The 17,431-nt window shown below is 41.1% G+C and overlaps 1 protein-coding gene across 2 annotated transcripts; it reads right to left on the bottom strand.

Annotated features, from left to right (window-relative positions):
• Nucleotides 1-716: 716 nt before the first annotated feature.
• Nucleotides 717-17,431, bottom strand: scn4ba (sodium channel, voltage-gated, type IV, beta a). Of its 2 annotated transcripts, XR_003981181.1 has the most exons (6): nucleotides 16,557-17,431; nucleotides 5,508-5,671; nucleotides 5,129-5,348; nucleotides 4,787-4,916; nucleotides 4,372-4,440; nucleotides 717-3,147 (listed from the first exon to the last, which is right to left on the bottom strand). XR_003981181.1 is itself a non-coding variant. In XM_030393872.1 (5 exons), the coding sequence occupies exons 1-5, from the start codon at nucleotides 16,648-16,650 to the stop codon at nucleotides 3,054-3,056; spliced, it is 702 nt and encodes a 233-aa protein (XP_030249732.1). In that variant the 5' UTR covers nucleotides 16,651-17,428; the 3' UTR covers nucleotides 717-3,053. The 2 variants fall into 2 exon arrangements, 1 of the variants encoding a protein (XP_030249732.1); XM_030393872.1 differs by lacking the exon at nucleotides 4,372-4,440 and having other exon boundaries at nucleotides 16,557-17,428.

Here is a 17,431-nt window from a genome sequence, read left to right on the forward strand (position 1 = left end):
TAAATGTGGCGGACCCTGCCACCTTTCTAGCTCCAAACAGTGATCCAGGGACTTTATCTTCCTCTGAGAACAGCTTGTTTACTCAGTTATTGAATATATATATATATATATATGATAAATATTTCTGAGTTTGTATTATTACCTCATTGATATTGTAAATATTAAAATTCTGAGTTTGAATTTCTTCTCTAAACAACACAGTGCCCCTTTAAACCTCATAACACATTATAAAATATCCATGACTTTGAGGTCACTACCACAGTTTCCTGTTTTGCGCACCCACTCTGAGCTGTGGTAAAGTGCTGAATTGTCTGTATGCAAGGCCAGTGCACTACTTGCTGGTATCAAAGTGGCTCTTAGTATGTGACTACACATGTAGGCGACAAGTACGTGTGTGCGTATGTCTGTGTGTAGCTTTCGTCCGTCCTAAGTATTCCAGCTATGTGTGAGGGTGCGGCAGGTCGCGTCTGCCAGCTTCACACAAGCGACCTCTCGTACTGAGAGTCGCACACGGAGCGGGGGTTCGGGTTTCCGATGGCATCTTAGCACTAGGGTTATCCACAATGACGAATCACAAGATGAGGTGATATTCTAAAAGATGTTGTTCTTTTTCTTGTTTTCTTTGCTTAAAAAAAATGTGATTACTTCTAAAATGTTGTTGTCAATACATTATACCGTTTAAAATTTTATATAATAATAATAATAATAGTTTTTGATTTTCTTATCGACGTTCAACAACTCCCAGCTACCTCCAAACTTGTGATTTCATGTTAAACCTTACTTTTTAGTCAAAACAGCAAAATATTTAGTGCTGAGACACCTGTACTTAGAAACCCACCTCAAACACCTTCTTATATCTTGTACCCACAATCTTTAGATACAGTCACAGCGAGTACTTGTTGGCTGTTCTGCAATTTAAAACTGAGTGAAACACTGAGTGGCAAAGATTGGCAAAGCAAACTGAACTGCTTGCCTATTGGGGTGTTAACACATTCATTTGATAATAGCATTAGCATACTGAACAACATTTTTCTAATGAATTAAAATAAACTTTCTAGACTATATTTGTATTTTACATCTATTCCCTGACAAGAGTCTTTACATTCTTTTTGCAGTGATCTGTCCCAGTGCTGTACTTCCTGCATTACTGAGCCAGTATCAATGGACCTATTTGGGCTATCACAACATGTAGATACATTTCTGTGTAAGTGTTTTCTCATGGTAATTGGTATCCGGAGATTTGCAAGCTGCTCCTTCCACTTCCAGTATATCCTGCTGATGTGCCACTGAGTAAAGTGCCAGTTTCTTAAACTTCTACTAGCCAAGTTGTAAATTTAGAGGTGCTGAAATGCTTTTGAATGAATCCAAAATGTCTTCCACCCTGTCTTGCTCATAAAATACCTGCAGGCTATTACTCGAAGGGTCACCTTTGTTATCAACCTGACCGGGCTAAGGAGGTAAAAGCAAAAGTTGTAGCCATTTTGGGAGGTCCTTACCAAGCACTAATAGAGTTTAAGTCCGTTGAAGTCGATGTGAAGGGTTAAATGGGACCATACAGAGACGCACAGAGACATGTTCCTGTACTGCGGTGCTAGACAACATATACTTATATGAAGTTATATAAAATGCGCACATGCTAAAAATGCATTGGTTATTTGTTAGAAGCAGCATGATTAAGTTCATTCCTTTCTATGGGGAGCCGGGTAGTCTTGGGATTGTCTTTGATGAGGGTTAGGTTTGGTAGGTTTTTTTTTTCTTCATTTTTGTGTTTTTTACCCTCCCACCAACAGAGGGAGCAGAAGCATAACAGGCACCTGTGTTTTATCTAAAGCAAAATAATAAAACCTGTGCAGAACTGGATCCCTCAGTCACCCAAGGAGGCCCAGTCGTCAGCCTCAGCTAGCCGGTAGTTGACCAAAATCTGCTATAATCGTTAATGAAGCAAAACACCCCAGCAGTGCAGTCAAACCTGGACCCAACGGTAAACATGCAAGTTGAGGTTCAGGTTGGCATGGCAGTAGTTAAGGTTGATGGTTAGATCAGGACTGAAAGACCTCATGCAAACCAACATATGGTTTGCCAGATACTCACAAAAAGAGTATGCAGTATTTAAACGTGTTCAATCAGTACTAAAACCTGATCCTTTCTATGTTAAAATGACATTTTAAAAGCAAAGCGTTTAAAAATGTGTATTTTCCGGACATAATTAGAATGAGTTTTAGTAGACCATGACTGAACAATGTTGGCCTACATTTGTAAACAAAACTCTTGTTGAATGGTCCTCTGGTTTGGGTTTACGGGTGGTGAAGTGTCAGGTGAGATGTTAGAGAGAAGCATCTCAGCAGTTTTGTGCTGTTCTTCAGTTCACATGGCAGTTCAGAGATTGTGGTATCAAAGAGTGTGTTCCCGACGGGTTTGTTTGGGTCCAAGTTTGACTCAGAGTTGTGGATTACATTAGAGCCCCATGGAATCCAAAAGCGAGGAACAAACATACTTGTAGCTTGTCAACTTAGATTGTAGACCGAGACTGTATTCTGGCAGTTGAATATTATAAATTTGGTCTATAAATAAAGAACTTCGAACAACTGATCCGCTTTGTGCAAAGTGATTAAAATAGTTATCCATAGTTGTATTAGCACAATGTCATAGAGGGTAAAAAAATAAGACGTAATTTCTTTGAAGATGTAACCTGAAGAAGAGAATGTCAACAAGGGGATGGAACCCACAAGTATGTATAAGTGGTGGCAGAGACAGTTTACTGTAGGCTCTACTGTAGAGACAGTGTTCGGGTCCAGTAAGATGTGGAGCAGACTTCAATAACAGAGGCCGTACGCTGCGTTACAAACGGGCTCCCATGGTGGGTGAGAGAGTGATCCAGGCCTGTGCGCGCCACACCTCCCAAATCTCAAGCATGATTTAAAATAGACATTTACATGTTGTATTAGTTAGCCACTAGTAAGGTAAAACAGTCCATTGATAACAGCATTTCCTCTCAGCGTGTACATTTGTCTAACATATATACAAACATACAGACATACTTTTTAAAATTTTGCTCATGCCTTTGGTGTCCCTTTGTTGTCGGCTTTGGCTCCTGAAAGTCCATTTTCTGTGTTGTCGTTCCCTGAGGAGCTCACCAGGCACTCTTTACTGCAGGAGACAGAGAAAAAACCAAAGGTGAAGATGTAGACTCATGGAGGGAGGCACATGGGAGTGATAATGGCTATATAAATGTATACTGTAGGGATTCTGTATAGCCCATCTCTCATAGCCTGAAATAATAATCCTGAACACAGCTTGGAAATATGTGATACAGATTTGACTTTAGACACATATCAAAGTTAATTAAAAGGTCAGAAAAAGTCATTATACAAAACTTGATAACTTGATGCCTCTTGCCACTCTCTGTGTTTATACTTAGTATCATATTTCATAAATAGATGTCTGCCTTGCAACTCACTACTGACACAACAATTGTGATTGATGTGAAATGACAAAGAATTGTGCCATTTGTTTTTCTCTTTCTGTCAGACTGGGAAGCTCTCTGTGTTGCTGTGCATGATCTGATATCGCCATGTTGATTGCTGTTCCTAAAACGTCATGATGAATATAGCTCCGGGACCATCATTCCCACTGACCGATGTTTTTTTTTTTTTTCTGATGTTACAGATTTGTGACTAGAGAAATGGACTGGAAAAATATGCACATGGGAGAGGTTACCCTTCCAGAAATTGGGTAAGCATTTTGAAAGGGTATATTTTAACCCTTCTTTTCATAAACCTAACTAAGTATTTTTGTTAATTGTTTGTTGTTTTTTGATCATTTTTGCTAAGTCTAAAAGTAATAAGTAAACGATGTAACAATAAATCCCACACAGGGCACAGACCCTGGTCCCCAGGGGAAAAGTCATGTGTGTGACTCATTTATCCACCATGACCTGTTTCCCATGCAGACTTTGCCACCTCTTGGTTTGCAAATACAGTCGTGTAGTAACATTAATTAAAATGTTATAGGTACAATGGCAAAACTGGGATATGAAATAAGCCCTGTTTCTTATCAGGTACAGTCATACAGAGCAGCCAAATATTATTACGACTCGTCTGCACCTGTGTGAGTTACAAACTGTCACATTTATTGACAAGTGGTAGCAAATTTAACTTGTACAACAGTGCTTCAGTCACATATTTACCCAGTTAAGGTAACAGTTTCAATTGGAAATTACCATGAAACTGCTCACTCACTGTCACTTCCAGCGGAATCAAATCACAACATTTAGATCATGTCACCTGTGGTACAAATACTGAAGGTCAGGTGATATGCTCTCTCTAACCTTACGCTTTAAAATTTCACAGTATACAAAAAAAAAGCAATTACCTGGCTTGATGATGCATGCCTGAGTTTACTCTCACATCATCCTAGAAAACAGCTCAACACACAGGGTTCCTGGAAAATGCATATGTTAATGGCCCCAAAAAAAGTATGTGCAAGTCACATGGTGACAAAAGGAAAAGTCTGAGGTTGAATAAAGCAAACTGATTAAACTGATGTCCTGCAGGGGCAGTTTCCGCCATATTCTGGGTAATGCTCTGTAGCACTGTTGTCTGTTGACAATCTTATTGCCATCACTATGGATAGTCTAGTCTGGTGAAAAAAGTAATGGAGCTATACCACATCCAGGTAGCAAGTAATACGTTCGATAGCTATTACTATCTATAAATGAACTTTATGTGTATTTTTGTTGAATTGCCCTCAGTGTCATGTCTTATAAGCATATCAGGGATCTACTTACTTCTTCTCATCATCCTTCAGCAGGAAGTGAACAACCAAGGCCTTTATCACCATGACAAAGATAACTAAGCCAATGACTCCACCCACCACTGAGACAATGATTGTTGTCAAAGTGTTGTCAATCTCCTTCACTGAAAAGAGGGAGAGAAAGGAAGACATTGTGAGGGAGTGAGGGAGGATGATGGAAACAGTGCGGAGGGAGAGGGAGATTAGACACCAGCAGTGAGATTCAGCCTTTTGTTTTAATTGGCTGAGGGTACAAGCTGCTCAATAGCAGGTACACGATAAAGGTGATTTTTGTGTTCCAGCTGAACATAAGTGTGTGTGTGTGTGTCTCACATACTTTGGTCCACTACTAGCAGAGTGAAAGTAGCACTGTGGTTGCGGTTCTTCTCTTTCGGGTTCCTGGCGAAACAGATGTACTGTCCCTCGTCTTCAAAGGTGATGTTCCACAGCAGGATGGAGATGTTGTTGGTCTTGGAGGAGCCAACAAAGTCCACACGCTCGTGGTACACGTGGACCTTGGGCTCCACGCCCTCAGTGTGAATCACCGCTTCACATAACTACACACGCACACACGCACACACACACACACACACACACACAAGAATAAGAAGATAAAAAGAGATACATAGTCAAATGTACAGTAGGTCTATGTTTCCCATGCTTGCCTGCATGCGTGTATGCTTGTGTGTCTGTGTGTGTGTGTGTGTGCACTGTACTTTGAGCATTGTTCCATTGTCATTATAGTGCCAATTGAAGTAGAGGTTTTTGATGCCGATGCAGGAGGAGTAGGTGCAGGGCAGCAGGACTGTGGAGCCATTCATTGCTTCAATTGTTGACACTTTACCTGTAGAGACCTCCAGTCCGCCAACACTCCATACACCTGAAGCAAGGGAGAAATCATAGTGTTAAGTGAAAATGAGATACATATAAACACATACAGTACATCAGAGACCAAAAACATACATTCTAGTTAGAAGTCGATGGGCAGGGCTCAGCAGTAGTTGTTGCTGTTTTCTATCCCTGGTTACCTGGAGGACAGGGACAATGATTCAGTGGGATCAGGGGAATCAGATGGAGTGGCAAGGCTGTCTGAGCAAGGCTGGAGAACTGAACTCTAGATGGCTGTGCAACATGCACAGAAAGACAAAACAGGAAAAAAGCTTGGCCACCACTTTTAAAAGTTAGTGTTGATCCCTGTCAGGTCGATTATAGTTCAGGTTACATTGCATTTTAAATCCACTTTAGGGCAAAAATGACAAGGGATAAAGTAATGTTTGTGTGCTGGCATGATGGCCTGGGATTACTGTAAAAGATGAGTGCAGCTGATGAGTAATGGCATTACTAAGTTAAGTAGCTTATATACTGTAAGCAGAGCTTGTGAAATTCCTGTCCTCCTCAACTCCACTTTTATTTTTTAATAGTATGAATGAGAGATTATGGTTTTGTTTCAGTTTTTAGGAGCTATTTCTCATGATCCTTTAAGTGTTTGAATTTATTGAGTATCAAACTCAATTTATCTAAGATGATGTCGCCATAATCAAACTCACTAATAATGCCTTATTGAAGTTGCGTTTATATAAATTCATGTTTCATATATATGTATATAATACTAAGTATGCAGACACAACTAATAGCTGTTGTACAGTACACATGAAAAGAAATGGGTGCCTTTGTCAAGACAAAGCTTAGTAAGTGTCCGGTAACTTCATAAACCATTTCACGGTGTAAACAGAGATCCCACCACCGTTGTTTTTTACGAATCTCCACTTGATCCAGAAAAAAGGGAGTTTGCCTGCTGTGACTCCGATGATGGAATCGGTTACGTTTCCTGTTCGGGCTTGGAGGGACTATCAGTTCTGTTTATGTGATTAAGTCACAATTGAAGCACTGTGCAAAAAAAAAGTGACGCATTATTGTATTCCCCTTTTCCAGGAAATCCTCCCCCTCCTCATATCTGTCTGTACAGTTCAATTGTGATGACACAGTGCCAGCGATTGTAGAGAGGGGCCAAGCAGAGGGGACATCCGGAGAACATGTTGAGGACAAACTGTAACTGGATTTTGGGGGGATCTGAAGAATGTAACTCCATGGGCTGAATGAGTATTTGTCTTCTGATGGTCAGTGTGTCTACAGCTTAAAATGTGCACATACTTTTTACTAATATACTGTTTGCAGCATATTATGTAGACAGTATATCCACTTTTAAAATCTGAACTTATGAGTCTTAGAAACTTCACCCATGTTACAGAGGTCATACTGGTTTTAATTTGACGACTCAGGACACATGGCTCAAATAAACAATTAACATGGTCCTGCAGTCTTTAAAGGGCAACTCCACCAATTTTACACATTAAATAGTCCCCCCAGGAATTCGCGATTTCGCGATCACGGAATTTACCGCAGATTTCGCGGCCGTCCGCGGATTCACAGACCCTCCGCGGAATATCACATTTTGCATGTAGTTTTCATCCCGGCCGCTAGATGTCGCTGTCAGATAGACTGGGCTCTAGACTCACAGTAGAAGTACACGTTGATATTGAAAATAACTTCATTATCAACGTGCAGTGAAGCGACATACTCAAGTTTCCATCCACCAGGTGAGTGAAGAACACCTGAATCATCGTCAGAATGTACAGTCACAGTTTGAGCTGCTGTCGAGCTCGTGTTAATCACATGCTGTCAATCACTCCACCGCAGGAAGGCTGACTCAATGTGTAGAGAAATGTTCTGACGAGCAGCTCAGTCTGGTTCTGTGTTCACTGACACCAGCTCTCCTGCAGTGACACCAGAACTTCAGAGGAACTGGTTTCACTGTTAGTTCCTAAACCTTCACCCATAGTTTGGTGAAAAGTTTTGCACTTTTTATGTTGCAAATAAATCTGCCCAACAGGGCCAAAGAAAATGTTGATGTTGATTATTTTAAAACCAGTAATAGTAGGTTCCACAATGTTTTGCACTGCTCTGGTATTGCAATTAATTTCATAAGAGAATACTTAATTAATTAGTACATTAAGAAAGTATGTTTTTTTTAATGTTTGCAGAATTTTAACGTTCAAGCCGCCGAATCAAGAATTGCAAAATTGCTCTCCACGGAATTTAAACTTTTTCTCTGCAGATTCCTGGGGGGACTAATTAAAGAGTGTTTGCAGGGCAGCACTGCTGCAATAGCAAAACAAAGTAGTATAAAAACTTTTGTGGCTTCAGAAGAAGCTTCGCTCAATCTGAAAAATTGCCTCCAGTGATGTCGATCTGTGGCTAAATCGCATTGTGGGTTATACAGGGGAAAATGTTCTGCAAAACATTGAGATGGTCAACCATTTTGCTTCTATAATGCCATTGGAGTCATGATGGGCAGTTTAAAAAATCAAATGATCAAAGCAGAACCAGAGATATCACCCTTTTTATTCCACGCATTCCCACCTACATTACCCAAAATGCAACTTTGACACAGCTTCCTCTGGAGCCATTACAGTACTTTTTCACATATGCAGTAGTACTTCCCAAGACCTGTATACATACTTCGATGTGTAAATTGGTGGACTTCCCTTTACACCCAAGTAAGGAACAAGTTAAGTCAAGTTTTGTCTATATAGCCCAAATCAATTCACAATTTGTCTGAATGGGCTCTCGACAAACGATGACCTTTGTCCTTAAGAAAAAGCTCCTCAAAACCCTTTAATGGGCGAAAAATTGAATAAACGTCAGGAACCACAACAGAGTGAATTTACTGCTCCCGAAGGCACATCAAGAAAGGCGACCAGACTTTTTGAAAGTCTGATGAGTAACGGACCGTGGTGGTTGACCTTTTTAACAGTTTGGTAGATTCATTTGCTTCCACCTGTCATGTGGGGACATACAGTACATTATCATTTTGCATGGGAATCTCCATACACAAATTCAGAGTAAAGTTATTGTGTCTGTGAGACGATTTATATTTAAATGAAAGTTAACTTTGTATAGGCGAGCTTTGTTCGTAAATTGATGCATGCATGACAAGGTTATTGGTTATGATATGGAATTATTAATGCATTAGGCTGAAGATAACTTCTGCTCAGCCAAAATAGTTTTCCTGCTCCAAAACCACTGTTATGATAATGGCCTTTAAAAATCCATTATTGGCCTATCTCTAACTGACTGGAAATGATCAACATGCCGTGGGACCTATCCAACGGATGCGAAAGCTTCCAAATAAATACTAAAAATCAATTCAGTCTATGACAAAATATAACTGGTGTCCTGTGACATTGTTGCGGTTGCTGAAAACATGTGCTAACTTTTTTCGTCTCCAAAAGAGATAGCTCATCTCGTATCGGTATTGGGTCTTGCCGGGTGGGTTATGCTAGTTATGTTACGTCGGGTTATATTGGACAGCTGGTGTAATTCTCAGATTGTTGCTCTGGTGTCTGTCACACACTTGGGGACTATTTATAACTGCTCCTCTCCACACTGACATGCTCAGGATCACATTGCACTTGGACATGGTGCAAACAGTGATGGACTTACATCTATTTCAGAACTTCACACTGCCTGCTTCATGCTCTGTGAGGACATCCGTATTAATAACACACTAAAATATTGGAGTCCCTCTGGTCATTTTGGATAAAATCGCTGTTTAGCACATTGGGTGTTGAATGATCTGGACACACTGTAATCACTTCGGGGCCACTCACTGTGAGGGTGGTATTTTAAGGTTTACTCTGTTTTGTTATTTTTTGGCACTGAGATTCTACATTGGCAATCTAAAATGCAGCTTATGTGGATATAAAAATAATAAGAACAATTTAAGGAAATTACAGTGTCATAACCATTCCATTCTCATCCATCTGCATGCAAACAACACAACCTTACAATTTCAAACTATATATAACACATAAGCCAAAGTCCAAGCCCATACATCAACCCCAACCTCTAGTTGGACTTTCTTGGTCTTTATAGTGAATCACCTGACATTTTTTATGCATGGTATTTAATTGAATGTCTAAGTCTGAAGTTGTGTTAAAAAAAACAAAAGATTTACAATAAATGTATGAATGAAAAGATACATATTTTGTCATCTCGAAAAATGCCATTAGAGATGCTAGCATCACATAACTCTTTTATTTTTTTTAAGCCTCTGAATCATGTTTCTTTCAAACAGAGCAAAAATTAGACAAAATGAGGGTTCAAAATGACCCAGTCCTAATTTACTGCAGTGTAGAATCTTTGTGTGTTGTTCAATCAACATAAAAGTCTTGATTAGTCAGTGGGCGAGGATGATAAATACAGTCTGACCACATCGCAGCAACCAGATTTTCCCTCCTTCCCCGTCTTGTGTTTTCTATATATCGCTTAAGCCCACTAGTGCTGAACTGAATTAAACATAGCTGTGATTTTCAGTATTCTCTCAGATTACAATGAAAACAAGTGTGCGTCAAACACACACACACACACACAAATCTAACTTACTACTTCTGACTAATTCAGTACTTTTGTTTTTTGTAATCATCATGGCAACAGCAATCAAAGCAATTAAGTCTGCGTGCATAACTGTCCGCTCTGTCAAGTATCAATGTTCAACAGAAAAACTAACTTTGAAGGTAGCTCCAAGACAATAGGGTCAAGCTAACTGGTGCACACCATCCGCTGCTGTACTACAGCAGCTGTAGCCATCTCTGGCTGCAGCAACTAGCTGCCATTAGCAAGCAGCTCAGTTAGCCGTGGCACTAAGTTACCCTTTCAGCTGATGGCAGTCTTCTCGCAGAGCAACCATATATGACTGGGGTAGTTAGTTACTGCAATCAATTAGGCTCCGCTCCGCAGCCGGCCACTGAACACAGCCTCTGAGACTGACGGATGCTAGATTGAAGACAGTGGACACAGTACAGAGGTGATTTACACTGGCTCTGACCAAGGATGCGAAGACACAGCAGGAAAGGCATGCAGCATGAGAGGAGAGAAAGAAAGTTGGCCACCCGAAGCAGGCAGAAACAACGTGGAGAGCTGAAATATTTTTGTATCTTATTTTGTCAGTTGAGTATTTATTTAAACCAAACCAGAAGTGATTATGGAAAGACAATTTGAGACTGTTTCAGTGAGTGTTAATTTGTTTATGCTGAGTTTAAAGGAGGTGTGTTTTACGATGGCATTAAGCTCATCTCACTTCGTTGAAATAGAGAAACTTGAATTCAGACAGTTGGAGGGAGTCTATTGATGAACAAAGTGGTATTACGAGACTGGACCGCAGCTAGCTGGTTAGCATGTTAACTTCAGTAAATATCCGAAGTACATAGGCGTTTTTGTGACAAAATGTCAGCCCTGTTGTCTCTTCATACTCTTAATAATAGGCTGTCAAGTAATGTGGCAGTAAAGAGTTCAATCTCTGAATGTTGCATTAAAAGTACAGCATTATTTCAGTGTGTGTGCTTTGGTTATTCTTCTTTTTCTGAATTTGCTTATTTCTTCTCTGTCTCGGCCCTTTCCTCTTGTCTTCTAACGTCCGATATATTTTTACCTCTCGTCTGTAGTCATCTTGACTCGTCTTTTCTGCTTGCAGCAGTGACTCGGGCCATTTGGGTTCTCCTTCTTCTTGTCTGTTTCTGGTTTGACTCTCTTTTAATGGGCTCTTACTATTCTTTCTTTTTCTTTTTTTTTACAGCGTCAGGCACTTTATTTCTCTTTCACTCCATCTTTTTTTGCTTTCTCAATCCTTCTGTCTCACTTGATCTCAGAACTTGCTACTCTGGGACGCTATAACTAAATAAGAAGAAGAGAGCTGTGCGGAGCTGGCCTGTTTATGTTTAGTTATTTTGGCGATGGAATCGATGGCACCTGTCAGGTTTACAATTATTTTTGCCGCTGACTAAGTGCTTTTTAAACCGTTAAGTTCATTAATAAATGATATAATGCCTTCTATTAACAATTGCTGGCACAGTGCCATTAAGCAAGGTTTGTTAACAAGAGGGAATAATAATCGAAAACAAAACATTGGAGAACCAGCCCTCTGCACGGCATACACAGTGTGTCAGTCTACACTGGCAGCATCATGATGTTTTACATATCTGACAGAAGTGTCCCCCCCTTTGTGCCTGGAAATAGATTCCACACCTCCCTCATTTTACACCTCTGCTCTCTCCTATCTTTTTTCTCTCCACCCCCTTCCTCTTCTCTACTCTTCCTCTGTCTTTACAGTTTGTCCTGACAACACCCACAGACTCGCATATCATAGTAATTCACTATGCTAGTAGTCATGTATGTGCGTGCATGAGTAATAGGCTGGAATGTATGATATTTTTAGCTACACTATCAAATATCCCTTTGTTCCATTTGGGAAACATCAATATCTGAACCACTGATGGGATAAAAAGCAACTAACCGTGTGTGTCCTTGGCTGACTGTCAAGGTGAGAGTTTTTTATTTTTTTATTTCTAAGTAGGCCAGAGACTGAAGGGTTAATGTATTTCTGAGTGAACCCATAGAGAACTGACCGAGGACACTGTTACCTCTACGAGAAAGAAAGAGAAGAGGAGGAGGAGGGAGAGAGGGGGGAGAGAAGGGAGGGAATGGGTAGGGAAGAGAGAGATGAATGGGAGCAGCAAGAGTAATGAAAGAGGTAAAGTGTGCTGAAAGTGATTGAAGGGGTCACGAGGGATGGAGGGGAAGAGGTAAGGGGAGTGAGATGTCCTCCTCTCCAAGGTGAATGACTCACAGCAGGGCAGAGAATTACAACAGCAGCTAAGTAACTTAATCAGCGGCGGCGGAGGTGGGGACATGTTTACCCTGCTACATACACATATGGATACACACTTATGTAACGCGATAGACATGCAGACAGGTGACAACATGCGGTGTCATGCGTCACATTTACACAACGTCTACTGATGATCTGTTACTAGTGATTGCTCTGTTATAACCTGGGCTACCCTGCATCGAAACGCTTTAAGTTTTATGCACTTTATTCTCTACAAAAACGTGTTAGATGATCCCTTACGTTAACATATGCCGTAGATCTTATGAAAGTGGTTTAAGGGTGCAAGGGTAGTCTGACTCACCGGATGTAGACTTTGGGTATAAACTTGCCATGGGCCGGCATTGTCCTTGTTTCTGCAATCTGCGCATTAGCATTTTCAAAACAACCTCCAAAAATGGCAATGGCAAGCTAACCTGGTTGCTAATGGTACAAACCTATACCTATACCAAACCTTTTCTTTTGCAAGTATTTAGCCGTGCAACACGTATAAAATGTTCCACCAAAACAAGTTTACCACAACACAGGGATACCGATGCTTTATCGTGGACTTTGCACCACCCAAGATGACTGTGATTGTTTAAATGAAATACAAACTAGCCAGAGCATCCTTTTCCCCCAGTAACAGAATGATAATGGTTGGCCAGACCTTGAATCCTTGACATTAAGTGCTCGCCGCCTAGTCGCCAGGATATATTAGCAGTCTACATCTCTGCAAACAACAGTGATGTCCAAGGTTGACATGTGTACCAAAAGTGGTGTATCACATTGACGTTATGTGCTTAATAGCCACCTGCCACAGCAGGAAAGGGAGGAGAGGGTTTGTGGCAAATTATTACAGCCAACAAGGCCACTAAGTTCATGTCACATTTATGGATATTTTCAAGGACACCTGGAAGCATCTCCATCTCTTTTTGTGGTCTCCGAAACAGGTTTTTTAAGCAAAAACATGATGCATTCCCACAAACCATTCTAGGGTTTAATCAAAAGTTTTTCTGTGTCTGCATATCTAGACTCTTTTTTGGATTACATTTCTTTGTTTTTCTGAACAGCATATTTCATCCACAGAGTAGTCTTGTCTGTGGTCCTGCTGTAATGATAGGCAGAGTGAGTGGCAACTCTACATGTGAATAATGAGTGATATAGTTCAATCCAAAGGACATGCATTTTGTTTTGGGATTGTACACTCCCTGATAGCAAGTTGCTGTTGTGTTCAACATATCAAATCTCTGATTTTCATAAAATGATGTACTGTATATTCTCAGTGAAGTAGGGAGACAGGACTTTCTATCCTCAGATGCTCATCTTATTTTCCCTTTCTTAAGTGCTGGCGTGGTTGTGGTTAGTTGTCCTTTTTTGAAAGGGTCGGTTGTGTTTTGACAAAGATTAGCCTGTTAGGAAATAAAGAACACAGCTGTGTGTTTTTATGCAGGCATGAATGTTGATATAATGAAATAATGATATAACCACATGTTGTCTAAGATAAACAACAATGTTAAGTGTTGTAATATTGGAGAATGGACAATGGACAGTGCTGCCACATATGAGAAAAGGGATCCTGGGAGGAGGTATCCTGTAAAACACTGTCAACACACTAACTTTCAGGTGGCCTGTGAGGCGGAAAAGTCCACATTACCACACCAGGTGGGGACATCATTTAACTTTTGGGTGACAAATCTATGTTTGAAACAAGATTGTCTCATTTTCCGTCAGACGCAGCAGAATTAATCATACCTTGAAGAAATCAAGAACAAAATGAAATAGTTGACCTACTAATTACAACACTAAATACCCCAAGGGTGAAGCAACACAAATAATGACACAGACCGGTATCCAAATCTACACTATACTAACCCATATAACTGAAGCCAACGTAGTGTTGAAGACATTATGGTGGTAAAATGTGTGGCTTTTGATTTGATGTAGCAGGGTTACTGAGTTTCTTAGATATTTTTTTAATACCCCCCCCCCCCCCAAAAGAAAATCTGTTAAACTCAAATATGTTATGTCCTTCCCAGTACGTCCCAGTCCAAACTGGTTACCTGTAGTGAGCTATCAGTAAGTTTTATTCCTACTTAAATGACATTTAGGATCAAGTCGTCTTAATACAAGAATTTGATGGTGTTTTGATGTTGCTAAGGAAAAACATCTACCCATAAAAAATACTAAATCAAAAATACAGTGCAGACAGTAAGTGTACCATTAGATCACATAGGAACTGTTCTAAAACAAGTCTGGGTAAGTCTGACAGGAACAGATGTTGTGGTTTATATTAAGGTGTAGAATTACAAGCATGGCCATTACCATTAATGATTCTAGTTTATGGACATTTTCCAATGCTTATGAGGTCAGCATAGACTGAAATTGTGGTTGACAGCCGATCCCTCACTTTGACTAACTGAAACTACTATATATCCACACACAAATATGTATACAAAATAAGGTAATATATCCAGATTAAAAACGCATATTAATTACCTGACATTTTAGAACAAGTGCTACTGACATTTTAACGTTGGGGTCTAGTGTCCAAATGTTGCAGGTAAAATGCCTCATAAATGACGAGATGTTGTTCAGTTTGTCACTTTTTTCAACAATTGTATCTGTGTGACCGCAAACCTGCAATTTTGTCCTGGTTCTTGAACTATTATTTTGTTGTGAGCTTACATGTCCATCATTAATGTTTCATTTGAATAAATCTTGCCCCTTTCCCATGTCATGGTGACAGCAATATGTATTGCGTGTGTGCTAAGCTGAGGTCAAACTGGTCCTGCTGGGACCATTGTGAAGTAAAAAATGACAGAAATAAGTGAAAGTTCCCCATCATCTGCTATGTTGGCATTACCCAACCAAAGTAGAACACAAATGAGCTGTATCCAGCCAAGGTCATGATTTGTGGGGCATAACTTTTGCCCTAATGCCTCAGTTGGACAACATAAACAGTGTGAATTTTACCGGTAACAGCAATAATATTTGTAGACCATTTACCTGAAAAACTCGCAAGTGACAGAGAGACTTTATGACTGTGGCAGTAGACAATTAAAGAGTGTAAACAACATATTTATGTACAAGATTTGGGGGTGGAGAATGGACTTGATTACCGATATAATATGACATATGGTAAGTTGATATAGTTCACCCACAGATGACAGTAAATGAAGTTCCTCATATAAACTCCTCCATCTTGTTTTTGTGCCCTATAGCTCAACTGTGTTGAGTTTCAAAAGAACTAAGAACTAGGAGGAAATGTTGGGATGTGGGGGCACTATTGGGCGCTACAACAAAATCAGGGAGTGTTTGAGCAAAAGCACAGATCACCACTGCATCGCTACGTCACTACCAGTAATACTACCAGCACACACACACCCACACACACACCCACATGCATACATATGGATATGAACATATGGATATGAACTGTCACTCTTATTTGTATACGCTCCGAGATCCATAAGTTTCCCTACATTTGCTCCATTTCCCTTGGAAATCCCACCGTGTTAAGTCCTCATTCAGCCCATCAGTCATCCAGCCTGATATTTAACATGCCCAAGTTGGGATCAGCAAGGGTTGGGTGATATTGACCTTGATACCCTCGGTACAGCAACAAGTAAACAATCACCTGTGACATCACTGTACATTTTAGCCCTCAGGTGCGGAAAGAGTCTCATGAGACAAGGGAACGGAAGCGGTACAAACAGAACAGCAGATGTTAGTGTGGACTATTATTCAAACATTTAAAAAAAAAAAAAAAAGGTATGGATTTAGTGTGACAGCTGTGAACCACCCGTTCAGAGGAATGTTGAAAAACTGAAACAATGGGACTAAAAAAAAAAAAAAAAAAAGAAAAAGCAAGTGAGAGAGGGAAGGTTTAGATGGCATGGAAACAAGTTTGAATGTATAGAAAAAGAAAAGGGGTTCACCCAATCACAAGCTGGCGTGTAAGCGGAGGACAGAAGTACAACATTCTGGTGAAATGTAGAAATATAGTGGAGGAGTGAGGGATGACAGGGCAGCTGAAGGCATAGAGAGTAGGATAACTCACCCAGCAGCAGTGCAACTGCCAGACCAGCATGAAGTAGATCCCCTGATCTCAGCCGACCAGAAACACTCGAACCGGAGCTGTCCACTGACGCCATGACACCAAGTCTGTCTGTCTGTCTGTCTGTGTTGCTGTGTGTCTGTCTTCTGTACCCGGTCTGGTCACTCCAATCTACGCAAATGTGTGTGTGTGTTTGTCTTGTGTGTCTCTTGAGCAAGGCGGGACACTGAGCTGTGCAGCTGAGTCTCAAGTCCTGCTCCCAGTCCCTCCCTCTTCTCTTCTCTGCTCCTCTGCACTCTGTCCCAGGAATGAACAGAGGGTGGAAGCGCAAAGAGAGGAGGATAAAATTCCTTCAGGGAGCTCTCTCCCCCCCCCCCGACCAGTCCTTCTCTGCGCTGCGCTGCGCTCCGGCAGCACAGGAGAGCAACGGGGTAAGATCAACTGAAAAATGCAGCAGCTGAATGAAGAGCTCTCTCCCTCTCGCTCTTTCCCTCTCTCTCTCTCTCTGTCTCCCTCCTTTGCTGTCCTGTGTCGCCTTCTCTTGTAAGACTAGATGACGATTATCCAGCAAAGGAGAGTGCGAGGCAGGAGGCGGAGAGGTGCAGAGAGGCAGAGCGGTAGCGTCGTAGCAGACAGCTCCACTGCTCCAGCAGCAGCAGCAGCAACAGCCGGGGAATCAGGCTGGCCAACGAGCCCCACTGGGGGAGACATAGGCTAGCGGGGGTGGGTGGGTGGATGGGGGAGGAGAGCACGCAAGAGGCACGGAGGGATGCTGGAGCGGAGCCAGCAGCCAAGGCGAGAAGAGCGAGGAAAGCGCGTGTCTCCCCGGCCAGCGCAGGGAGGAATGAGCAGGAGCGGTACTGCAGAGGTAGAGGTGA

Source organism: Sparus aurata, chromosome 2, assembly GCF_900880675.1.
Source record: "Sparus aurata chromosome 2, fSpaAur1.1, whole genome shotgun sequence".
NCBI classification, from domain to species: Eukaryota; Metazoa; Chordata; class Actinopteri; order Spariformes; family Sparidae; genus Sparus; species Sparus aurata.